We start from the raw sequence: 26,614 nt of genomic DNA, 5'->3' as shown, positions 1-26,614 counted from the left end.
GACACTGAGGTATATCTCTGTTTTGAGGAAGTCTGCTATGCGTGTTCACTCCAGAAGGGGAAAAAAAACAAACAGGGAAGTAAACAGGAATTAACTGAGGAAAAGCGCAACTCATCTCATACATTCTCTCGTACTTGATTGAGAAGTACGTCTAGGAGTATAAATATTCTTTATTTCTTCATACGGATAGTCTTCAAAGTGAACACAAATAAAACAATCAACCGAAATGGGAGAGAAACTATAAAGAAACAAACAAAACAAAACATTTATCAAAATTTGCCTAGTTTATTTAATTTAGGGCAGACCTCTTTGGATGAACACATTAAAGTACTTCAGGGGAGGGGGGACGGGAGGGTATCGGATGGCATAAAAAGCAAGTAACATAGAGGGCTAAAAGAAAAGACAAATAGAGAGGTGGAGTATCTCAGCTACCTTGGAATTGATGGCGGATTGGACTTTCAGTAAAAGCAAAAAGAAATAGAAAGAGGAAACGGAAAAACCCAGGGCAAACCAAAGTATAAGACAATTAGAATGATATCTACCATATAATGCAGTTTGTTTACCATAGCGTGTCCAATGCCTGCGTGCTTCAGGAGAAAACAGGGGAAGGAGAAAGAAAAATAAATAAATAATGACAAACCGTGTAAAACTCAATAAAAACACACCTCAACCCAAAACCAAAAAAGAAAAAAAAAGAGAGTGTGGAGGAGAAAGAACGTCGCCTTCTGTCGTCAAAGACAAAGAGCTTCTCTTCTCGAGAGAAACCAACCCAACCGAAAAATAAAAAAGGAAATCCTTCTATAATTCAAAGGGAAATTAAAAATAGTAATATTTCGTCCCTGATTTCAGTCTCTCAAAACATCCAAATAAAGAAATAAAGAAATAAATTGTAAAAAAAAAAACGTGCTTTTGCTTGTTTTAAAAGAGTCATCCAGAAAAAAATAAGGATAAAGAAAAGAAAAAGGAACAAAACAACAATATATTTGTTAGTACGTTAAATCGTTAAAAGTTAAGTAGAGAAAACAACAGATGTCACATTCCGTGAATGACAGTGTTAGTCGTTGTAAAACAAGGAAGGAAAAAGGAAAAGAAAAAGTACAAATCACAAAAATAAAATAAAATAATCCAAATCGGAAGAGTTCTGAAGCTTGTTAGTAAAAGAGACAAGAGTTAGCAAATCAACTTCCACATTGAAGGGTGGGGGGGGGGGGGGGGGCAGTTTCAATGGGTGGGGGTGGGGGGTTGTTTCAAGTGGGTGGGTGAGGGATGAGGGAACAGTAGATGTTAGTAAACCACTCTGGTTAGCTAATATGGGTCAGTGGTATAGGGGGGACCAGTTCAACAGACCCCTGTTCTTTTCTTTTTTTCTTTCTTTTTTTCATTTTTTTTTTCTTTTTTTTTCTTTCGCTGTGGAGGTGGCCAATCGTGGTGTTTGGATCACTTGAAAAAGATGCTCAGGCCCTAAGCAACAACAACAACAAGAACAACAACAACAACTCAAATGTTCCCCTTTTTCACATGAAAGCAATATAAACAACTGCAGTGTGGCAGGGTTGATAATCTAAGCAGGGTTGAGAAAAGATGCGACATTTGGCGATCATTCCCCCTAAACCACATCACGAACCCTAGCGTCCCAATTTTGGCAAGCTATAATAAGCATTAATTATAAGCGAACAATTGGCTAGAACAGCAGATCCACCAGCTAATGGTGCATTGCAACCCCTTTTCAGCGAAGATATTTGGCTGAAGAGAGGGTAAAAGAAAAGTTGGCCAAATACAGAGCCCGGGGGGACCCGGGTCAATGCAGTACATGTGGTTTAAGGGGGATTATAGGATACAAAACAAAGTTAAACTATATAGGCCTATAATAAGGCATATTGCAAAGTATTGTAGTCCAAGAATGATAGAAAGAAAGAGTGAGAGACAGAGAAGGGATTGAAAGGGAATATTAGCCCGTGCATTCTCTCCCCTGTGTTCGATCCTCTGCATCCTGAAAGAGAGAGAGAGAGAAATATAATGTATTTATTCTTCTCTTTTCCCCATAACAACACAGATCCATGTCCAGAGGCCTTGACGGGGCCTTACAGTGCATCCATTGTGTAAGTCAGTGGTTCTCAACCTTTTCAGGCCGCGATCCCAAAAATAATCATATTTTAACTGGGGACGCCCATCCTGACGAGAACTAAGAGTTTGTGTGTCTCAATATTGAATGTAAAAGCATTTCAGTAGTACGTATAAGACTGTCTCATTAGTGTGTGTAAAAGTGTTTCAATATTTTTGGCCCGAACGGCCCCTCATAGAAATGTGCAGAAATCCTCTATACACTGTACTGATTACTGTTTGTTGGTTTGTTATACTGTTGAGTGAGAAAACAATGTTTAAGCTAATCATCATGGGACCACGCAAAATAATTTGGGGACCCCACCTGGGGGTCGCGACCCAAAGGTTGAGAACCACTGGTGTAGTGGTACTGAACTGGTTTATTTGCAGACTCCGCAGAGAGAGAGAGAGAGAGAGAGAGAGAGAGAGAGAAAAAGACAAGTCACTGCTGACAGAAATAATCACGATGTGATCAAGCTGCCAAGAGATCATTATTTCCCCGATGAAGCTTTGTGGCACTTTAACCTTCACTGCCAATTAGCGGTGTAATGATAGCTTTTAATTAGAAGACTGTCTGGCTGCTACAGGTTTTCATCAAAAAACGCTGCCACATGCAGCCCTGAATTCAATATGGTATTAAACACTATAAGAATAACCAACCTGCCACCACGATGGTATCGGTAACAGTCAGTCGTGTAAAATAAATAAGTAGATGTACTTAAAGGAGCTATAGTCAACTTTTTCTTGAAAAACGGATGCTAAAATAAAAATAATTTTTCGAAAATATTTTATAAAAAAATCAGCTTCATATATGTGTTTCTATTCAAAAATGACCACAAAAAGCGTAAAATAATGATAAAATAAACATTTGGCCATTGTCAGACCGACACTTTGTTTACATTATAGTCTATAGACTAGGATGTAAACAAAGTGTCGGCCTACAATGAAAAAGTTGACTATAGCTCCTTTAAGTACTGTACTTAAAGGAGTAGTTCACCCCCAACATGAAAGTTTTTCTATTGATTAGTCATGCCCTAACACACAAAAAAAGAAAAAAGATTATACACAGCTAATGTGTCGCGATGTGAGGCATTGTGAGCTTGTAGATCTGCTGTCTTCAAAAGATGTGGGACATTGTGCATAATGAGTACTTCTACTTTTGGACTTTTACTTGTAACAGAGTACTTCTACATTGCAGTATTGATACATTTACTTAAGTACAACATTTGGGTACCTTTTCCACTACAATGGCATCGGTAAAAGTGAGCATGATGAGTGTGTGTGTGTGTGTGTGTGTGTGTGTGTGTGTGTGTGTGTGTGTGTGTGTGTGTGTGTGTGTGTGTGTGTGTGTGTGTGCGTGCGTGCGTGCGTGCGTGCGTGCGTGCGTGCGTGCGTGCGTGCGTGCGGCGTGCGTGCGTTTGTGTTATGGCGCATTCCTGCATTTGCACTATGAGCGTGGGCGTGTGTCACAGGTGGCGAACTACCGGTGGGTCTACAACCCGCCTACCGCTGTGTGATCTAAGGCCACACGCTCACGTGCTGCTTCGTCTAATGACGGCCATTAAAACCAACAATTAGGTAAATACGTTTCAGCGGTGGGTGTGAATTTGCATATAGGCACGCCACGCAGCAGCTCAGCGGTGAACCGTTGAAAGAATGAAAGAAAAAAACTAGAGAAATTGAGATTTGAGCATAGGGATTTGGCGCACAACAATGATTTAATCATTTTCGACAGACCACAAGGTGACGACGACTTTGTACTTTTCAAAACTGCCACGCTGGCGCTTTGGCGGCTGGGTCGGAGGGACAGATTATTAAGTGAAAATTTTGGGATTCTCTATCTTCCAGATTCATCCTCTCTCAGTAGTTTCTGATGTCTGGATTCCCGCGGCGCATCGTTCCATCGTTTGTTCGACACGGCGAGGCGGCGGGGCGGAAGAATTTATCCTTCGGCAAAAAAAGCCTGATGATCTTTGAAGTGACATGAAAAGTGGATGGCGCAGAGCAAAAAGAAATGAAAGATATAGTGGAGGAGAAAACGGCACAGGTCACAGAGACACCTGCGGTGACTCAGCCATACAAATACTCAGTTAGAGGATTTGCATGTCGCCGCTTTTGTTGAGCTTCTTACTGTATAATAGGTGTGCTGAGCTGCAGACAGAGAGATCTTGTACCGATAATAACATGAACTGTGTGGAAAACTTAAATGTGATTCTATTCATTAATTCTTTGCGTTTTTGTAACCTAGTCCTGTCCTACTGTCATTGAAAATGAGGGGGGTTGTGAACTTGTATTCGTGTATTCATGTAAACGAGGTTTCTGATCCAGTCAGAGTGGAAATAACTCACCACAAAACAGAAAAAAGTACAAAACATATGGCACCACCTCTTCCTGCATTTAGCATCTATGCCGCTCAGGTTACAGTAAAAGAACAAGGTGGAATGTTCTGTGTCAACTCAGCAAAGATCAGGTTGGGGGGAGTGGCTCAAGGGTAGAGTTCCCGTCTTAGAACACGGTTCCCAGTTCGATCCCGGGCTCCCCCAGAGTTAGAGTCCAACTGTCCTTGACAAGACTCTGAGCCCCCAGGTGCTCTCGGTGAGCAGGTTGGAGCCTTGCATGGTTTCCTCCAACATTGTTGTATGAATATGTGTGTGAATGGGTGAATATAATGCACAATTCTATGTAAAGCGTCTTGGATAAAGGACAAGGTGCTATATACATGCACCATTTACCATTTATCAGTGGTGATCAAGTACTGCACTTAGGTACGATTTTGATGGTGTCATTACTTTATTTGAGTATTTCCATTGTCGATATTTTAAACTTCTACGTGTCAAAGTCAAATATTCTACTTTGTACTCCACTACAATGATTTGACAGCTTTAGTTGCTAGTGGATTTGTAGATTTTATAATTTCTCTTGGAAACTAGTCTTTTTGAGTGATTTTACTTGGGTGCTTTGACGCAAACCATTTTGTACTTTTACTCCAGCAAAATTGTATTTCGGTTAAACTGAAAGAACACAACTTGACACTCGCTGCGTCAACTCGGCAAATAACCCACCGGAGGCCTCTTCCGCTCGACGTTGACCGAGCGACAAGCATCCGACGCCCATTGGACTCGATCTTTACACATGTGTCGCCGCGCGGACATTACTGAACTATGACCACCGGCGAATATAAGCCGGATAAATATTTAATGACAGGGCTGTGAAAATGATCAATGGGGCGCCGCGCGGGGGCCCCCCGCTCTCTCTGCCCGGACAGATTTATCATCGCAGGCTGAGAGAGTTGTAAGGCCGGCGACCGCTCTCCTATAAATTTCCAATTTGGCCATTTAAAGAGTAAGTGATGTGAAGCTATATTGTGGGACAGCAGCGGGGGGAGGGTCTAGCAGAGTGAGAGCGGGGCCTCTATTTTTCATTAGACGGGAAGGTATAATGGAGGGTGATGCGGCCTGTAGACCGGAATGACGATTAGAAACGCACCAGGACAGACAGATGAGTAAACACATCTAAGTTGTGTGTAAATATGTGCACTGTAGCCTGTAATTACGACCGTAGGTCGCAGTTAACTACAGTATGAAAACCGGCACATCTTGTCCGCGTATCCGGCTATGTCTGTAGGTCACATCACTGTGACATCACAGGTTGGGTTGCCGCTCTGACATCACGCTCTTGCTTCACTGAGTTGGCACACCAACAGAATCCCTTTTATGCCCATAAATGGAGTTTCCTGATGTCATCAATATTAAGCCCATATCTAACAGGACTTCATATGGGAATACCCATATATGGATGCCACATTGGCCTCATACCACACTAACAGAATCCATATATGGCCAAGACAGATGGCCAAGACAGCCCATATCTGTGTGGCTGGTTCTACGGACAGGAATCTCCATGTATGGGCACAAAAGGGTATGATGTCAGATGTCATAGACATCATATTACGAATAACTGTGTAAGCATGTCTGGGCTCTCAGAGCATATCTCCATATACAGTACATGGATCTCCATATATGGGTACCAGGGGTCTCCATATATAGTAGCCATGTAATAAGTGTGCTAATGAACAGCAAGGTGGTGGTGATTATTATTGCATAAACCACCTTCAGGGTGATTCCAGCTGAATCAGTCTGTCTGGGGTTCTCAGTAATGATCACCTCACTGTTCAATAACCAGTGTGGCGGAGAGAGTCACAGCCCCAGCCTGAAGCCTCAAAAGTCTAGTATCTGCCCTCATTCCATGGGGATATCCCTTTGGAGTAATGATTAAGATATTGGACTTTCACGCGGGAGACCCAGGTTCGAAGCCGGGTGGGGAGGTTCGGATCACCTCCGTTACACCAGGACTCTACCCAGCTCCACACACACACAACAGGACAGGACAGGACAGGACAGGAAAGAGAGCGAGACGCTATTTGGGATTGTGTCTTTCAGGTAGATTATTCGGCACAGCAGTACGACCCAGTTCATTCACTGACGCCGACACCCCCGTCTCTCTCTCTCAAAGTCTGACTCCAAGCCATGGAGAAATTGGCAGGCAGGCTTCGGGTGCAAATATGAATGTCACTGCAATTACGCCCGTGAGAGGGACCCTGGCAAACAAACAGTCTGTCAGGGCACGGAGTGAGGGGTATAGGTGTGTGTGCTGGGGGTGGTGGTGATGGTGTGTGTGTGTGTGTCGGGAGTAATGTGTCAGCATGTGATGCAATAGCCCCATATCGTCGTTGTCGGGTGGAAACCTCGTATCTCCAAGTTTCAAATTTGTACGTTCTTTTTCGCAAAGTAAAGCCCTGCTTCATCAGACAAGGCCGTTGCACAAAAGTAGTGAAAACAGCAGATACAAGCACACAACGCCTCGCGGTGCATGTTTTATGTACCGTGGGATGGAAAACCATAGTCTGGGAGCATGGAACTACCTTTAATTTTTGGATACAAGTTCGGGGAAAGTGTTTTCTACCTCACCGTGGAGGCGTTCTACCCCAGCCCGAGGATACCCCGGTAGGCGGTAGGACCTCATCTTGGAGCACAACAGTATAAAGCGGAGGGTGAGGTTCTATATGGGGCATGTGATGCAAATTATCCAGGGTAGAAGAGGAATAGTGTGGCTTTAAACATATAATAGTCTCTTTTATGTTTAAGATCAACTGTGGAGCGATATTGTATATAGTGTCAAACACTCCTCATGTTTTTTCTGACGTGTTTTATGTGAAGCGATGGACTGCAGCACTGTACCCAAGACAATATATTGTCTCAGGGGGGACAATATAGCGTTTACCCATAGCCTACCGTAAATATCCGCACGCACACACGCAAGCACGCACGTATATCATACCACACATAAAAACATGCATGCACCCACACACACACATAAAAGACAGAGACTCCTGGGGGCTCATTGACAATGCTTAAAAAATTTCATCTGCAGTAAACTGGGTGAGGATTACAGGGCTGTTAGGGTGTCATTAAAAGGCGAAAGGCTTATGGATCCCAGTTCTTAACATCAAACGAACCTCGGCGAGCCCGCCTGCCATGAATAGCAAGCCCGTGTCATCGCGGTAAACGGGCGTACCGCGTGCGTTGGCGTGGCCCATACACTCCGAATGGCATTTTAAGATATAGTTACAAGGGCTTCGATATGCTATCGTGTTAAACCAATTAGGCTAACCTTATTGAGATGCTAATGGCAACACTCAGATGTGTGGCTGGTGGCAGCTAATCCGTAGTGTGGAGGAGGTAGAAGACTCTAACCTGTTTCCAGAGACAGGAAGGTGGCAAAGTGGAACATGTAGTGAAAATAGACGATATACAAGCTCTCAACGCGTTGCAAAGTGTCGCGTTGTGAGCTTGTAGATCTGACATTTTCACTAGTTTGGGTCCCGGGCGAACGTGTAATTTCTCTATTGGGTCACAGGATAAAACGTTTGGGAACCACTGATCTATTAGCATATCTGTGTGGTGGTCTATCAATCAATACATCCGGAAGTACAGTATATAACCAGAGTGTAGATTAACAAGGGTTTTCAACCGTTTGACCAGGCAGTATTTGGACCTGTGTTATCAAGCTACTCATAATCAATCAATCATTCATTGAACCTTCATTGAACCTTAAATACTAGTAAGCCTCAGGGGCGACATGCGACCTCGCCCTAAAGGGCGATGCCTGGGGATCTCCATATTTGGGCATAAGGGGGTACCCTAACAGGGCATCATCTGGGAATGCCCATACATGGAGATCCCTATCTGAACCAGCCACACAGATATGGGCCATGTGTTGGCCATCTGGCCAGTGATATATATAACGCTGACATCAGGGATTTAATATTTTAGTAACTAACAATTGCAACTAACATGATATATCTTACATACGTAGTCTACACATACTAACATAGTATTTTGCCCAAACATCCTGGTTGAGAACCAGCATTAAAACCTATTATTTAAGGAGAAACCTTTACTTACATATCCCTAAACCAAAGAGATAACGGCCCAATCTACCTATAATTATGACCGGTGGCAACAGCTTCTTCTGCTGCGATAAGAAAGCACAGCGACGTACGCTGCTCTGCTAGAGGCTCATAGCGCTCTAACAGAACACCGTTGCTAAGTGACAAATTGCCGGCAAGGACAGGAGGATGGTGGCAAGACAGAGTGGAGGGAAATCGAACAGCGGTGGTGGAGAAAAAAAGTACTCAAGTGTTGTGCTTAAGTAAAAGTCTCAATGCTGCAATGTAGAAATATACTCTGTTACATTAAATGTCCAGAATTCAAAATGTAAAGTAAGCGTAAAAGTACCAAAGTATTGGCATCAAAATGTCAAAAGTAAATCGAAAGTAAAAGTACTCATTATGCATGAGTTTTCAAAAGTATAAAAGTCGCATTGCGAGCTTTTAGATTGGCTATTCTCAAATGGCCATAATGTACTGTAGGTTAATGTTTTGTAATAATAATCAATTTGAAAAGTAAATACTAACATTTTCAAATAAACGTAGAGGAGTAAAAGTACCATTATTCGGATCCGAGATGTATAGTGGAGTAAAAGCTATTGCAAATTGGAAATACTCAAGTCTGGAAGAGGGGGAATATGATAGAGCAGGAAATAAGGGGAGGGGGTGGGGGGTATAGTAGAAAGACAGAAAGAATTGATTGGCCATCTCTTTAGAATTCTGGCAGTCTCTTCCGTGCTGGAGGTATAGGTTGGAATGAGAATGAAGGAGTGGGGGTGGCCGGGTGGGGTGGATTGGGTGGGGGGGGTAATTGCAGTTGTTAGGTTGATGATGGCTTACAGACAGGACAGGAGAGGAAGGGGTAGAAACTGAGAGGGAGAGAAAGAGATAAACAGACAGGCGAGTGTCCAAGCATCCATATCGATTGTGTGTGTGCACGCGCGTGTGTGTGTACTGTATGTGTGTAGGGCGTGTTCCCATTATGCCTCCTCTCCTCATATGTAATAATTGTACCCATCCCACACACACACACACGCACGCCCCGCCATTCAGTCTTAGTAACTGGACTGCCATCGATCGCAAGTGGCGTTTGTGTGTGTGTGTGTGTGTGTGTGTGTGTGTGTGTGTGTGTGTGTGTGTGTGTGCGTGTGCGTGTGTGCAGTGTGTGTGTGTGTGTGTCATTTAATGTAGCAGCATGGGAATCACTATACTGACCCCTTAAAAATGCAGTAGCCACTGCCAACGGTCTGGACCAGAGCTAGTTTATACAGTACTGTATTGGTGGAAATTCTGCTCGTGCATGAGAGTGAGCAGTGTGTCTTTCCAAGTGTGTTAAATGTCAATGCAAAAAAAAACGCTAGCCCTTAGTACTTGGCATGGACGGAATGCAACGAGGACTTCTGAGGTAATATGAACGCAACCGTCCGTTAATCTGATGATCACGCTTAATCTGAATAACCCTGGCGGACCGGCGATCTGAGATAAGAGCAGGTAATTAGCCGTTCCACGACACACTTCCGCCTTTCAGTATCCAGTCAGTCAGTCGGTCGGTCGCCTCTGTGAACTTGGCTCCGTGTTGCGAGATCAAAGGACCCGCGTGTTTCACGCTGAACCCCGGCGAGGGCCTTGGCGGTGGAAAAACCGCAGAGAGCTGCCCTCAGCACTTACAGAACAAGAGCAAATCTGTTTGATCCGTCCATTAATCCAACAGCCGCAACCGCGCTCTGATTATGGTAAAGAGAGAGAGAGAGAGAGAGAGAGAGAGAGAGGGAGGGAGGATGGGGCTATACATGGGGCGAGCGAGAGGTCAGGGGGTGAGGGTATGAGGAGGTGAGAACAGAGAGAGAAAGGAGTGTGTGTGTCAGTGGCGGAAAAAAGGACTCATACTTTTTACTCAAGTAAAAGTATCAATACTGCAGTGTAGAAATACTCTGTTACAAGTAAAATAAAAAGTGGTAAGACACTCTTGAAGAAGGTCCAGTGGGACCGAAACGTCTGTCAAGTGAAATAAAGATGAGCAGCTGAGGAAGAGCAGAGTGCGGGATTTTTTGTTCATGAAATATCTTTTCATGATTGCCTCAGTATTCACCATTCAACGCACCTGCACCCATCCAGTGGATGTGCGAATATTTCCCGTATAGACAAGTAAAATTCCGGAATTCAAAACGTACATGAGTAAAATACGAACGTGTTGGCATCAGCATCAAAATGTACCAAAAGTAAAAGTACAAAATGTTTGGAAATAGCAGATATGCAAGCTCACAGCACGGCTATTTTCAAATAGAAAATGTATAAAATAGGGCTAAAGTGCTTTATGAAAGTTGTATAATATTATAATTTATATATCTGCAAAGTAACTAGAGTTAAAGTTTTCAAATAAATGTAGTAGAGAGCAAACATACAATATTTGAACTCCACTCATCATCTGAGATGATGAGTGGAGTGGAAGTAAAAGTATCGGAAATACTCAAGTAAAGTACAAATACCTCAAAAGTGTACTTAAGTACAGTTCTTAAATAAATCTACTTAGTTACTTTACACCACTGGTGTGTGAGAGTGTGAGAGACAGAGAGAGAGAGAGAGAGAGAGAGAGAGAGAGAGAGAGAGAGGAAGGTAAGATGATGCATTTCAGATGTCTCTCTCCCCCTCCAGACATGGGTTAAGCTTGCATCAGACACCGAGCCGTGTTGAGTCTATATTGCAAGTTAAGCCACGTCTGGGAATAAAAGAGAAGCTCTCCTTCCTATTCAGTCGCCCCTCGTTCACTGTAGTCCTAAACTCTGTCTGTCTGAACCGCAGAGCAACCCGATTACACACACACACTCACACGTACATATGCCTGCACTCACACATTATCTCTTTCTATTTCTTTCACTCATGATGTGACGCACACGTGTGCACAGCCTTGAGCAAACACACTGAAGCGCGTGCACACACACACACACCTAATCTTGCTCTCCGTGAGCGTGATTATGTCCATATCCGTCTGCCTTGCCTTTCTCCCTTCATTGCTTTGTGTCTCGCTCGCACGCACACACACACACACACACACACACACACACACACACACACACACACACACACACACACACACACACACACACACACACACACACACACACACACACACACACACACACACACACACACACACACACACATAGACGTGCGGAGAATGTTAGAGAGGCAGGGGCAGACATTTGTAAAAGGGCCTTTTGGTGAAAAGATTGAAAATAGCCGACCTCCAAGCTCACAGCGCGTCGCAGCGCTTGATACCACACTGAACTAAGCATAATCAAGTCAATACTGTATGGCGTAACGGGTGGATTTCTACACAGAGAGGGCGATTCTTTCAACATGCTGCATTCAAGTTCAGAAGAGTTTGGACATGGCAATTCTCTTGAATGGTATGGCATGGAAAGAGGGGCATTTGCATTTCTTTCACCATACTAAAAACCGCATTCATGGTCTGGAGAGGGGGCACTTTTTACAGACGGGTAAAAGGGCAGGGGCTCAAGCCCCCTTTGATGTCTAGGTGTGCACGTGCCTGTGTGCGAGTATGTGTGTGTCTGTCCGCGCCACGCACACGCTGCAGCCTGTCAGCGTGTCTCGTGTTTCGTCCGGCTGCTTGGCCCGGCCCCGCGGGTTCCTGAGGGAGCCCGGGTGCCTGTTAAGCACACAGCCGGGACGGACAGGCCCAGACAGTGCTTACCGTATTACTGACTCTCTCTCTGTCTCTCTCTCTGTGTCTCTCTGTGTCTCTCGGTGGGTTTAGGATGTTCCAGGCTGATCAAAACAAGTGCCATCCGTCCCGGAAAGAAGAGGAGGATGCATGCAGGACACGGGGCTTATTTCCAGTGGTGGTAAAAAAGTAGCCTACTCACAGTTTGTAGTATAATAGAAATACTCTGTAAAAAGTACAAGACCGGTAATCAAAATTTGCCGGGGTAAGAGTACAAAAGTATTGGTGTCAAAAAATGAAATACGATAAAAGTACCAAAAGTAGAAAGTATAGCTCAATATGCATATTATGTTCCATTTCACAAGTTTTCAAATGTAAATAAATCTTTTGAAAATAGCAGATCTACAAGCTCACGATGTGTCACATGGCGACGCATCGTGAGCTTGTAGATCAACTATTTTCAAATGGATGAAATGTATGGGGCGACACTAAGCGACGCAAAGTGAGCTTGTAGATCAACTATTTTCAAATGGATGAAATGTATAGGGCATTAAGCTGGTCCAGCTTAATGCTGGTCCAATATACATCACTGGCCAGATGGCCAAGACATGGCGCGACCTCGCCCTTTAGGATGTTTGTCGCCCTTAGCATCTTATATTACTGGTAATATATTATTATTGCATGTATTTACTGCCTATATACAGTATATCCACGTGGAATCTGAAAAGATTCACATTGTCAACCAACACATGAAACCTTGCTATAATGAATACTTCAGGGACTGAACTAGATTGTCTACGGCCGAGAATGAGCTGACTGCGCTGTCCTTGTACCACATGTGACCACGATGTAGCATTCATTCACTCTAGGCTGTGAATGATGCTAGGGTTTGAGTTAGCTGTGTGCGTGCGTGCGTGCGTGCGTGCGTGCGTGCGTGCGTGCGTGCGTGCGTGCGTGCGTGCGTGTGTGTGCGTGCGTAGCCAGCCACCGGTCACCAGTGCTGAAGTCTGCAAGCCGTCTATGATGTTGGGTCAGCATGTCAGCATGTCACTGATCGGGGAGGAGAGGAGAGGAGAGGAGAGGAGAGGAGAGGAGAGGAGAGGAGAGAAATGCCTCGCTGTGTGTGAATGCCTCAGGGTGGGGCGTGGGGTGAACGTGTGTGTGTGTGTGTGTGTGTGTGTGTGTGTGTGTGTGTGTGTGTGTGTGTGTGTGTGTGTGTGTGTGTGTGTGTGTGTGTGTGTGTGTGTGTGTGTGTGTGTGTGTGTGTGTGATGGGGGGTGGGGTACTGATGAGAGGTCAAGTCGAGTGTCCTTGCCTGCCTATCAAGCTTATACCACAGGGACCCCCGCCAAACTGTTCAAACACACAAGCACACACACATCTCCCCTGCAGTACCATCACATGCCACTGAGGGGAGCTCTGATCCTTCGATGCTTTTGCTGTGGGTGTGTTTCATATTATCCTTCTCTCCTCTCTCTCTCTCTCTCTCTCTCTCTCTCTCTCTCTCCCTCTCCCCTCTCCCCTCTCCCCCCTCTCTCTCTCTCTCTCTCTCTCTCTCACACACACACACACACACTCACTCACTCTTTCTCTATTATCTCACCTAATTCTGTCTGCTTCATTTTGCCCAGTACAAAGCTGACAAATTCATAGAGGGGGGGGGGGGGGCACTGAATAAGGGAAATAGACATGCATGCAGCAGGAGAGAGAGAGAGAGAGAGAGAGAGAGAGAGAGAGAGAGAGAGAGAGAGAGGGGGGGACAGTCTGGTGAGCTCACCCTGTTAAATTGTTTTGGATGGTGTTGCCGCCGTAGCAGACATGCCCGCTGTTGCCTCATGACCAATACACACAGAGATGATGAAAACTACACCTTCAAAGCAGATTGCATGGGGCGGCTTCGCCTGTTGGAGTCAGTCAGTCAGGAGGGCTTTGAGATCTGTTGGAGTCAGTCAGTCAGGAGGGCTTTGAGATCTGTTGGAGTCAGTCAGTCAGGTGGGCTTTGAGATCTGTTGGAGTCAGTCAGTCAGGTGGGCTTTGAGATCTGTTGGAGTCAGTCAGTCAGGTGGGCTTTGAGATCTGTTGGAGTCAGTCAGTCAGGTGGGCTTTGAGATCTGTTGGAGTCAGTCAGTCAGGTGGGCTTTGAGATCTGTTGGAGTCAGTCAGTCAGGTGGGCTTTGAGATCTGTTGGAGTCAGTCAGTCAGGTGGGCTTTGAGATCTGTTGGAGTCAGTCAGTCAGGTGGGCTTTGAGATCTGTTGGAGTCAGTCAGTCAGGGGGGCTTTGAGATCTGTGTGGGTTCGGACTTCTGAGGTGGCAAAGCCCCAAGGTGAATGAACAAGGGAAAAAGTACTCGCGTGTTTAACTTAAAGGAGTAGATAGTCCAAAATGACTATTTTTTTACTCACGCCATGGAGACTTGAGTTCAATAATATTTTGTTTCTATTTGAAAATAGTGGCTATTTCTACTATCAAAGTTTTTTTTAAATACAAAATTGTCAAATATGTCAATCATTTCTTTGTATAGCCTATTTAGGTTATGTGTCATATCTGTCGTGTGCAACTTCAAAGCCTAAAAGCCAAACAGAAATGTAATTGTCAATGAAACAAAAAACACAATTAAATCGTCAATCGCAATTCATTTTAGTGATAATATCGTCATGTAAAATGTCATAATCGTGACAGCCCTAGTGTGTGTGTGTGTGTGTGTGAGTGTGTGCGCGCACGCGCGCGTGCACGCGTGTGTGTGAGTGATGGGTCAATGACATCGATAACCATGGCGGTGAGTGAGTGGTCCCAGAGGGACGGCCCAGTGTAAACCTATCGCCATCTCTAACACTTGAGGCCGGCCGTGGTGTCAATGAACTGCCTCCTCTGGAGAGCCGGGAGGAGGGGAGGTTTCCCTGTCCGCTCTTAATGAGGGTTAATGGATTGATGGCGTGAGGCGGGCGGTCAGCCGTGGTCAGGGGAGAGACGAGCGGGAATGACTGACAACTGTTGATGGCTTACATATCATACCAACAGGTAGTTCCTCCCGACCGAGCAATCCCATTGGTTTAAACTGGCTCTCAAGCTGTGATCAAATTGTATAGACCAGTGGTTCTCAAAGAAGTGCATTTCAGGGACTTTCTAGGTTCATTTAAGGGGGTCTAAATTTACCCTTATGAGTGTGTAACTTGACAGTGTACAAATGGAACCGTAACGGTTCCATTTGTAGTACCTTTAACTTGGAACCGTAACGGTTCCAAGTTAAAGGAGTAGTTCATCCCCAAAATATTTTTTTTTCCTATTGATTACTCACACCATGGAGACTTGAGTTCAATAATATATATATTTCTTTTTTTTTCTTGCATTCCTAAGACAAAATCTTGATTATAGTAAAAATAGCCTGACGGTTTCCCCATCCAGTGCCATGCATTTGGGTCCCCATCCAGGGCCATGCATTTGGGTCCCCATCCAGGGCCATGCATTTGGGTCCCCATCCAGGGCCATGCATTTGGGTCCCCATCCAGGGCCATGCATTTGGGTCCCCATCCGGAATCAATGGGGGTAGGCCTACATTTACTATAATCAAATCTTTGTCTTAGGAATGCGACAAATACAAACACACATTATTGAACTTCATTTGGGGGTGAACTACTCCTTTAAGGGAGAATATCAAATGTCAAAGTTTGAGAACCACTGGCATAGACAGATGCCAGGTTATTGTTGGCCTGGCATCCTCTAGCATGTGCATAGTTTCAGTGTACAGATTATATATATATTTATTTTTATATTCAACTGCGAGACTGATGATAGGTTCTTGTTGGCAGCAACAGTAATTGTCTGTAATGCTACCCTCACATCTCTGCCAATTAGATGCCGTACTAATTACACAGGGCGCTGAGTTCATTTTGTATTGTAAAATTGTGGATGGATTAGTGATGACATGATTATGCCGATATACAAATTAGAGTGAAACCGCACAGTTTTATGTCATTTGTCTGCGTTTGGGTTTGTGTCATTTCACAAAGGTCATCATGGAGCAGTTGTGAGAGCAGTTGGCTCAGCCACTAAATCTTTGGAACCATGTTGGCTTCCTAAACTCATTAAGCCAGTCTCACACGGGTGATCACACTCACCCCGGCAGCATTGCATATTTGACCCCGACTGTGTTCGAGTAATGTTTCTGTGCGTTTGTGTGGCTATGCGTGCATCCGTGTGTGTGTGTGCGCCAGGTACTTTCTATAATTATTAGGGCCAGATATCCCCACAATTATAGTAAAACATGACAAATTAACCTTTATCCGACCACTTTCCTGGACTTTCCTGGGCCCACAAGAGAAATGGATTTTCAGTTTGCAATTAGTAAATAAGGGGTTGGAGTTAGGATTAGGCATATAGGGCTCAGGTTTAGTGCGTGTGCGTGTGTATGCGTGCAGGGCAGGCATGTGCTAGTTTTGTCTCTGAGCGTGTGATCGCTGTCCTTTTATTTTAGCTATATTAATATGCTAAAATATAAGCCATTATGTTGAAGTAACTTCAATAAAATGGCCGTGTAATGTCATGTCAAGCAGACCTCACGCTGTGCGAGCTCCATACTGGCATGACAGCAATTGGATGACATTTTCTCTCTACAATTTATCTCAACTTGAGTTGCATTGAGATCACTTTGACGCTGACAGTGTAATTGACAGAACGTGGCATCGGGTGGCGCTGGTGAAAGGGCGTTCGTCTGTCAGTCAGTTATTCAAAGTGCAACGAGTTCCCAGCTTTTGGATCGACGTTGTTTTACAAAAAAAGCTCACAAAAAGTTGTTGTACTTTGTGCTTCGTGCTAATGCATTCAGATCAGGCCCGTTCTTGCAGTGGGGGCTGCCCCATTACAATGCCTATTATTAGGGCTGACAAGCCATTCATTCCAATTACAATTACCAAAACAGTGGGAAAGAAGTAAGGAAGGCAATTGTAAGTGAAATTGATTGCATCTCACCGCCGCTATCTGCAACTGCCAATTGATGACCCGGTGTATTGAGCCTCTGCTGTTGTTGCCGCTATTCAACTTGTCTTTTGTTATGCGGTTTGTGCGTGCATGTGTGCGTGCGTGTGTGCGTACGTGTGCGTGCGTGTGTGCGTACGTGTGCGTGCATGAAAATTAACAAGATAAAATGGGCTGCAGTGCACAAAACACACACACATGCACGCTCACAAGCGTCTTTTGTTCTCCATTACCTACGATTAAAGGTTCGTAAAGCTAGGGGTTGGGTAATTTGTTCAGAAAGGGTGTAAGTGCATTGTCGTCTCTGATGAATTAGGGCGCATTCCATTTGGGTAGCTGAGTACATTACCTGCATACATATAGAGCAGTGTTCACTACTTGCTCATTAATAATAAGTGTAAATGGCGCTCAGAGTACCAGCCCTTTAAAACAAGAACAACCTCTTACAATCAACCTACACAAGTTTCTTACATGTGTACACGAGTAAGATCCCTGTATAATAGGTTAATGATATGGCATGAACAGACGGCACTTTCTAATGCCCAGTGGTGGAAAGTAACTAAGTACTTACGTTTTTAAGATATGTTGTGGGGCTTTTATACCTTTATTGATAGGACAGTACTGTAGACTGACAGGATATGGGGAGAGCGATGGGGAGTGACACGCAGCAAATCTGGTCGGGATTGGGAATCGAACCAGCGACACGCTGTCAAGCTACACAGAGCTCATATACGTGGTATGCACCTCGACCGGTAGGCCAGCGGGCGCCCCAATTTTCCATACTTTTACTTCTACTCCACTACCTCTCAGGGGCAAATATTATACTTTTACTCCACCATAATTATTTGAAAACTTTAGTTACTAGTTACTTTGTAGATTTCGATTATTATTACAAAACACATACTAACCACTTCAGCACTATATACACGCGATGCGACGCATTTTATACATTAGAGAACTGAAACAGGGAATTCTGCATAATGAGTATGTTCTACTTTTTTTATACCGATACTTTTTATACATTTTACTCAAGTAAATTCCGGACCTTTAACATTGCAGAAGATTAGAGTACTTATTCCACCACTGCTTTCTAATCCCCCCATTGTGACGCTAAAGGCAATTTATGTGTATTTTGCGTTACAAGTATCTTGTTTGGCCATGATCAAAATGATCATGAACTCCTCTGACCCATTCCTCATGAATGATCCCTGAGAGTGAAAGTGACATGGATTTCTGGTTATTTGGAGGGGAAAAAGAAAGACCAAAGAACAAACTGGGAGAGACAAAAACAACAAGAAGAAGAAAACGCCGGTCGATTGGCTCCTCATTCAACCTGCAATAAGAAACAAACCGTCTGAGGTTAGCCGGGCAGCAAGAAGAGACTGAACAGGTTGTGAGTGAAAGAGAGTGAGGGGAAACCATCTGGTATAGATCGAAGAAACAAGGAGAGACAGTGACAGAGGAAAGAAAAGGCGACCTCTATACCAGCAGAGAACGTGTGAGAGCGGGGAGGGCAAGGGCGGTTGGTGATTCCGGTAGTCCGACCCCGCCTGTGAAATGTTTTCCTCGCTACACGTGTTGCAGGGACGAGCAGAGAACATTATAGAGACGCAGGGCTGACATTACCTAAAATCACTGTGTGTATTTTGGCACTTTTGCCAAAATACATTCGAAAATAGCAGATCTACAAGCTCACAACACATTGCGTTTCGATGCGTTGCGATGTGTTGTGAGCTTGTAGATCTGCTATTTTCAGGGCACGTCCCTGCACTCTTTATAGGACTTTATGCAGCGTACAGTATATGAAATGGAGTTCAAATTATTACTATGTTCAAGTTCAGGAGAGTTTGAGGCAATTTGGGGAGTTTGGGGAAAAGGGCAATTTTCCTGAATGCTGCCTTCGGGACGGCTATGGCATGGAAAGGAAAGGAGAGTATTTAGATTTCTTTCACTGTGTAGAAAAAGCTGCTTTCATGATCTGAAGAGGGCATTTTTTACAGACTTTTTTAAAAGGGCAGGGGCTGAAGGATACCCCTTTTGATGTCTACGTGTGCACGTGCCTGCCTGGGCACGTCATCGTGTTGCGTTTACCTGTCGCAGGTTGCGGGTGACGCGCACGTCGTGCCAGGCGTTGTCGTTGAACTTGCCGTTGACGGGCTCCACCAGGGCCTCGAAGGCCCCCGAGCCCAGGTTGATGACCAGCCACACAGCGCCGCTCTTCAGCGACAGGTTGACGTAGTCGGCCGACTTGCCCGTGTGCAGCATGAGGCCGTTGCGCTGCAGCGTGCGGAAGGACAGCGTGATCTCGTCCGTGCTGCTCTGGATGGGTGTCATGCTCAGGTCGTAGCAGAAGAACTCGTTCCCCTTGAAGGTGGCCACCGACTCTTCCTTGCCTGCCGAGGAGAGGAGACAAGAGGAGAGGAGAGCGCGATGTCAATATTGGCAACATTCTTACATATAGATACAGGGTTCTCACACATTTTCACCAATGCATTTCCAAAACGTTTCCAGAATATGCAACCCAATTTCTAGGCCTATAGACGCATTTACAGCCAATGTCACATTGATAAGAACCAGTAGAGTTCAGTAGAACCAGCAGGGGTGGGACGACGGGCGGGACTTGACCAAGGGTCTAACCACTCGGAGCCCAGCATCCCTATGCTGCGGGGAGCAGTAGGAAAAAATGGCAGATCTACATACTCACAAGTTCACAACTGTGAGCTTGTAGATGGGCCTATTAAAAAAAAAAGAAAGAAAATGACTGAATGGGAAAACTGTAATTTTAAGTGGTTATACCACCACATACTGTCCTTAGTTAGCCTGATTTCAGACTCTGCGCTGGAGCTTGAGTCTGACAGTGTCCCATTGTGTTGAGATTTCAAAGGGGAGGGGATTTAAATTTTGAAATTCCCAATCACAAGCGATCTGGTGGGAGGGGTTGTTTGACTTTTGCACACAAAACATTCCCTCCTCCCCCTCCCCTCAATGACATGCACCCAACAGGTCACTGTCTTTGATATTTCACTGATTAGAGAGAATCACTAACGAGCTATTCGACACTTGTATGGCTCAATCAATGACTGCAGTTCGGAGCCCTTTTGAAGTTCAAAGGGAGCAATTAAGAACTCTGGTGAGCCACGCAGCCACCCCTCCCTCCACTGTTTCTGTTGATTTTCAAAAGTTAGACGCGCCCCCCCCTCTCTCTTGCTTTGAATTCATTGGTCGGTTTCGCTCGGTTAGAGAAGTTTTCGGTAGCAAGAGCCACGCCATATGACACATCCAGACCAAGAGAAGCAGTTCACTCAGAGAGTGGGCGGGTCTATTGGCTGGATCCAGGCTAGTCCTTAGTACCTCCACTTCCTTTCTGAATCCTAAAGGCCCTTTTCCCTTCTAATTTCATGTTACAAATTAAACACTAAGTCAATAAAAACATGTACCTATAAGGTCTCCGCGCAGGTCGGAGGCCAAAGAAACGGGCCGCTCATAAGATGCAAAAGTGGTTACCAGCAGCCTCATGTAAAAATGCATCCCATTAAACTTTCAGGTGCTGTATTTCTCCCAGCGTGGAGGAAGAATGCTTAGGACTTTTACTGTTGATCTCTCGTTCGTGAAATATATAATCCTTATTCTGTTGTGTGTAAACAACAATAGCAATTCAAAGCAGTTGTCCTCAAAACCACTCCTACAGTCATCATCATTAGAACGGAGGGAGCGTTCCTCATAATCGCTGCTCTTTCTAGTGCAGCTGGAGCCTATCAAGCCTAATTTATGCTCCATCCCGCGACGGCCAAAATACCAGACCTCCAAGCTCACAACAGTTGCATCCGTTATGCGGTTATGAGCTTGTATGTCAGCTGTTCTCCCTGCGCGGAATACCGTTGCAGGGTGAAGCATAATATGTTTTGCTAGGAGCGTCTCACCAGCCAACACTAAAGAGGAGGTTGAATGAACATGAAACCATGTTGGTAAACAATAAATCTGTCTATACCAGTAAGACTCCCTAATCGAGAGATAAGCGAAGTCAGGTCACATGGATACACAAATAGGCCTGTAAGTGCCATTGGTTCCTGGGTGTTGGGGGGTGTGCGTGGCAAATGTATTGCTTAGGTAGGGCCACATGACTATAGACATGTACCGCTTTGCATGATTTTAGGGCAAAAATCTGTAGGAGCAGTGTCCAAAAATGTGTTTAAAAAATCTGCCTGATGGTGGCTCTAGAAGAGGGCCATGGGAGAAATGAGGGGTGGAGGTTGTTGGTTTGGGTAGCCAAGGAGTGTGTGTGCATATTGACATGGATATCATTCACCGCAGTCTCTTACTCCTGTGCAACACCAAAAAGACGGTGTGGCAAAAAATAAAGCAACGAATATAGGATAGTATAATTCGATCAGGCTGCAGCACGTTGTGAGCTGTTATCTGTTCTTTTCTGTCACATCCGGTACACATTAGGCTGCGATCACGACTTATGTTACATATCTCGTGAGAGAGAGAGAGAGAGAGAGAGAGAGAGAGAGAGAGAGAGAGAGATAGAGAGAGATGATGATGATGATGATTATGATTATGATGGACACTGGAGTGATAAACAAAGACAAAGGCTGAGGCTGAGACAGACAGAAAGAAAAAAAAATGCGCTGACATCTTTGGCAGTGCCTGTCAGTCCATCTGTATGACACGAGTGCCCTTCTTGCACGGTGGAGTGCTTGACTAGCATGCTACCAGTCAAAACAACCTGCTTCACAATGGACATGTGTCAAAGCACCGGTCCTAACAGTAATGGACACATGTCAAAACCACACGGTCTTAACTGCAGGACAGGGCATAGGACACTGTTTCTGCCTGTCAGGAGCTGAGCAGATACCCACTGTCAAAACACCAAGTACCCTATCTTCTACAAGAAGAGACTCAAACTAATAATACCTCTATCGCAAAACACAGCACACCTATACTTAAGTGCTGCACAGTTAGTGGGTAGTGTGTGTATTAAAGGTCTGTCCACACCCAAGAATGATAACTTTAAAGATAAACTGCAAATATAGCATAACAAAATTTTGCTCAAACCATAAAGACAACAACAGTGGTAAACACTATCACTAAGTATAGGATCACTTTCAGAGCCATTTGGTGAACGATAGCAACTGACAACCAATCAAAATGTACAGGGCCTCAGGTTCAACGTGTCACATTCAAAATGTTAACTGAATGTTATCGTGATGCTCACAATGATGCTCACATAATTATAGTTCAAGCTATCTTTACAGTTACTATTCTTGGTGTGGACAGCGCTTAGTTATACAGCACTTAACATCATACTGTTGTAACAAAGGTTGCAGTGAAAATAAACAATGCTAAGAAAAGAAGGGGGAGGGCAGAGGCTTAGAGCAGGTTGTTTTCAGAAAACTATTAGGATTTCAAACAGATGTTTAGAACAGTGGTTCTCAAAAATAGCAGATACAGACGAAGTTCTTGGACTGTACATCTGCTTTTGTGACCAAATACATAACATTTTGGGGGTTCTGGGAACTACTGATTTAGAAGGCATCTAACTTGCCTCAGGTCGCTATGGCTTAAATTATTCACTCTCAACATCGATACGAATCAGACGCTTGTGATCTGAAGTGACACCGGGCTTCCTGTGGTCAATGTGCCCCCCCTCCCCCCTCCACCCAGTGGACACCGGCTTGGGAGGAGCCTGCCAGCCTCAGGTAATGAGGTTTAGGCCTGACTCAGACAGGAGGGAGAGCCTGCTATACCGGGTACAGGATCATCAAATCTAGCTCATCCCATGGTTCCATTACTGGCGAAATGCACTCCAATATCGGGGTGCATTTCCCACGGGGGCATGGCTGCTGCGAGGGGATTGTCCGAACGGGGGGTGGTCGGGGGGTTTGCGGGATAGATTGAGAACGGAATCTGATTGCGCGAGCCAGCTGGGCGCAGGGGCAATCTTTGGGGGTGAGGAGGAGAGGAGCGGTGATGGATAACGGTGTGTCCGTTTGGTGCTTATGAGGAGTATGGACTGTTATACAGTGATGCAAAGTAACTAAGTACATTTACTCAAGGTGTGTTTCCAATTTGCTGTAATTTTACTTCTAGCCTACTCCACTACAATTATTTGAAAACTTTAGTGACTAGTTACTTTGCATATTTTGATTATAATTTGATTTGTTCCCCCCAAAATTCTGCTCGAAACATGGGTAAAAGTTCATTCTACTATGACTAAACAAAAGTGAACATATTGTAACTCCTTGAACACCGTGATGGTAGAATCCTCTGCAATCCTTTTGTATTGTCAGAAAAACTAAACAAGAACAACCAGGTGCTTGCAGGAGGTAAACATGTTACTATAGTAAAAAGAGTAAATGGTGCTTATAGGCCTATACAGATCAAACAGGTTCAAGACAAAATGAAAAAAAAAAATATATATATCCAGGGCGGGCACTCAGGAATAACAAGAGAAACAAGCCTTTAATTATTTAAAACATGTTTTGATCTTGGAAGGTCTTCATCAGAGCAAAAATTACATTTTTTATTGTATTTTATTACATTGTATGTGTTACATTACATTGTATTGTATTGTATCATGTTACCCCATGATGTCAATATTTCCATATTTCCGCAAACACATTCCTGTGCATTAATAATGCTCTGCAAATAAAGTGCCACTGAGGTAACAGTGGTGAGAAGCAAAAAGCAGCTCCGCACTTCTCGAAGTGAGAGCTGTTATATTTAGTAAAAATATAAGCACTTTAAGCCCCGTTACCTGGAAACAAATCTTGTTGTGTGTTATCCTTTGTGTTAGCCTTAATGTCTTACTGTTACCACATGCTGCTGCCACATAACTGAAGCCCACGCACATCACATGGTGATGGAGGAAACAACCCAAGGACGAACGGCCGTCCCCAGATAAAGAGACAACTACTTAAAAGAGCATTTTGGCTGAAATGGAAGTTTAGAGCAATCTCAACCCAAGCGTGAAAGCGCCATCACAAAGACACATCAGGGGAGAGCGCGGGGAGAAAGCGAAGGAAAAAAAATAGATAGAGAAGGCGAAAAAAGGGCAGAGTGAAGGAGAGACGAACGTGAGTGAGCAAGAGAGAGAGAGAGAGAGAGAGAGAGAGAGAGAGAGAGAGAGAGACAGACAGACAGAGAGAGCATCTCCGGAGAACGCCCCCCCTGTGTTGCTGATGTAGGAACAAAAGCGTGGTAAATGGACCATTTTCAATGCATTTTCAATTATGTATTGAAATCCCCCCCCCCCCCCCCCCCCCTCCCACACACAAACACACACACAAACAAAAGGGTTGTTAGTAGTAAGCAACCACTCGTGATTTAATTACGTGAGCTGGTTAGCAGTCATGAAAAATCGAGAGATTTGCTGAAACTCCTTTGGTTTCTGCACACACACGCACGCCATACAGTGTCCCTCACACAGGTAGTAAAGCCCCTTTTATTCCCCCGACCGCTCTTTTCGTCTGTATGCCTCACTAAGCTGGCGCTAGAGCTTCAGAAAAGACCCCCCGCCAAAACATCACTTCTGCAGCCCCCCTCGCACTCTAAAAGAAAGCACATAATATAGTATATCGTCCCTGTCGGGCAGAAACCTTGTATGTCCAAGTTTAAAATGTATATGTTTTTTCGTAAAGGCCTGCTTCATCAGACAAGACTGTCGCACAAAACTAGCGAAAATAGCAGGTCTACAAGCAGCTTGTAGATCGGCTGTTTTCACTATTTTAAATCATTGTTAAAAACCTTTTTGGACATACAAGGATTCCACCCGACAACGACGATATACAGGCCCTCTTCCTCCTTCTCTCATCTTGCTACTCTAAAGCCGACATCATAGTCGCCTGGGCGGTGGAAGGCTTTACACCGCGGTGTAGTCTTTTCGAGTCTTTTTGAGTCATGAAACTACAACGTTACGTCATTCCTCGCGGTGGAGAGCTTTACACCGCAAGTCCCAACACATCTCTCTGTTTTTACTATCAGACAGACAGGCTCTACACCCCGTTCACTGATTGGTCGACCTGAACCGGTCTAGCGTCTGAACCAGAGGGAGGCGGGGGAGGACTTCACCGTGGGCCCCGTGACTATGATGTCCTGCACTTATTTTCTGACTTGCGGTGGAAAGCTCTCCACCGGTGGATAGCTCTCCACCGTACACTCTGATACGGCCTTAACTCCTCTTCTTCACGCCGACCTTCAATATCACGCCGCGGTTCAGCGGGATTGTTGTAAAGTGAGATCAACCGGGAGGGAGGGCCGGGAGCCACTCATAGCGCCCATAAAAACAGACAGTAAGGAAGGCATCACAAATAGTTGAAGAGAAGACACACACACGCGCGCACACACACACACACCCTCCACACATCGCTACAGTACTACAGGACGCCAATACAGATCCCCTTCGCTACACCTCAAAAACAGATCATCGAACACACACACACACACACGCACGCGCACGCGCACACGCACACGCACACACACACACACACACACACACACACACACACACACACACACACACACACACACACACACACACATCCTCAAAACATAACTACAGTGCTATAGGATGCCAATAGAGGGTATGCATGTGACATCATCATAATATACCTGGAAGTTATGCAGGAATGCCTACTGAGTGGCAAAAAAAAATACTTTATGGCTTTGACAGTACATACATCCAAACAGAAAAATCCTGATTGCATACATTGCCATTCACTTTATGCATGTGCATAACCTCTATACAGATCCCCTTCCCTACCCCTCAGAAACAGATCATCTAATTTTGTACCTAATTTTGTCTCTGACTAATTAAAGGACAACTTTGTTTTTTACAACAAGGGTTCATATTTTAGATTGTAATTAGAGAAAAGAAAAAGTGAGTGTTAAAATGTTTTCATTTGCTTCGTTCTATTGTTTTATCGCGTTTACCGTGCTAAAATATGGGGCATGCGTAATATGTCTTTGTAGACACAATAAGCCAGCAGTTTCTTTATTGCTATTTACAGTAACAATTCTAGCCCCCATAAGTCACATCCAACCATGAAAGGTTGCGTTGTATCTTGGGAATGGGCTTATTATGTGTAAAATGACATATTTAGCCACTTGTACGCATGCCCCAACTACTGAAATAAGAATCTCTAAAACAATAGAAAGAAGTAAATGAAATAATTTTAACACTCATCTTTTATATTCTTTAATTACAATCTAAAATATGAACCCTTGTTGTAAAAACTAAAGTTGTTCTTTAACTCTGGACTAAATTTGTGTCTCCTACCGGATGAGGGTCTTTATTATCATCATCATCAAAGTATTGGATTAGGAATGTGGTGAACTCTCTCTTTAAGGCACATTCATTCATGTCGTGCACACACAAAGTGCATGTGCACTTTCCAAGAACTAAACATT

General features: G+C 44.4%; 1 protein-coding gene across 1 annotated transcript in view; it reads right to left on the bottom strand.

The window, feature by feature from the left end:
* The window catches only part of nrxn2b (neurexin 2b), a gene marked incomplete at its 3' end in the record, with an annotated part of 1,346,377 nt that overhangs the window by 794,216 nt on the left and 525,547 nt on the right, over positions 1-26,614 (bottom strand). The window contains exons 4-5 of the mRNA XM_080741211.1: positions 19,295-19,596; positions 564-587 (exon numbers count right to left, since the gene is read on the bottom strand). Coding sequence (XP_080597337.1) covers positions 564-587; positions 19,295-19,596 — 326 coding nt within the window. The remainder of the gene's footprint in view (positions 1-563; positions 588-19,294; positions 19,597-26,614) is intronic.

Source organism: Nannobrachium achirus (genome assembly GCF_963921795.1).
Source record: "Nannobrachium achirus genome assembly, chromosome: 14".
Taxonomy (NCBI): Eukaryota; Metazoa; Chordata; class Actinopteri; order Myctophiformes; family Myctophidae; genus Nannobrachium; species Nannobrachium achirus.
This window is presented reverse-complemented; position numbering and strand designations above follow the sequence as displayed.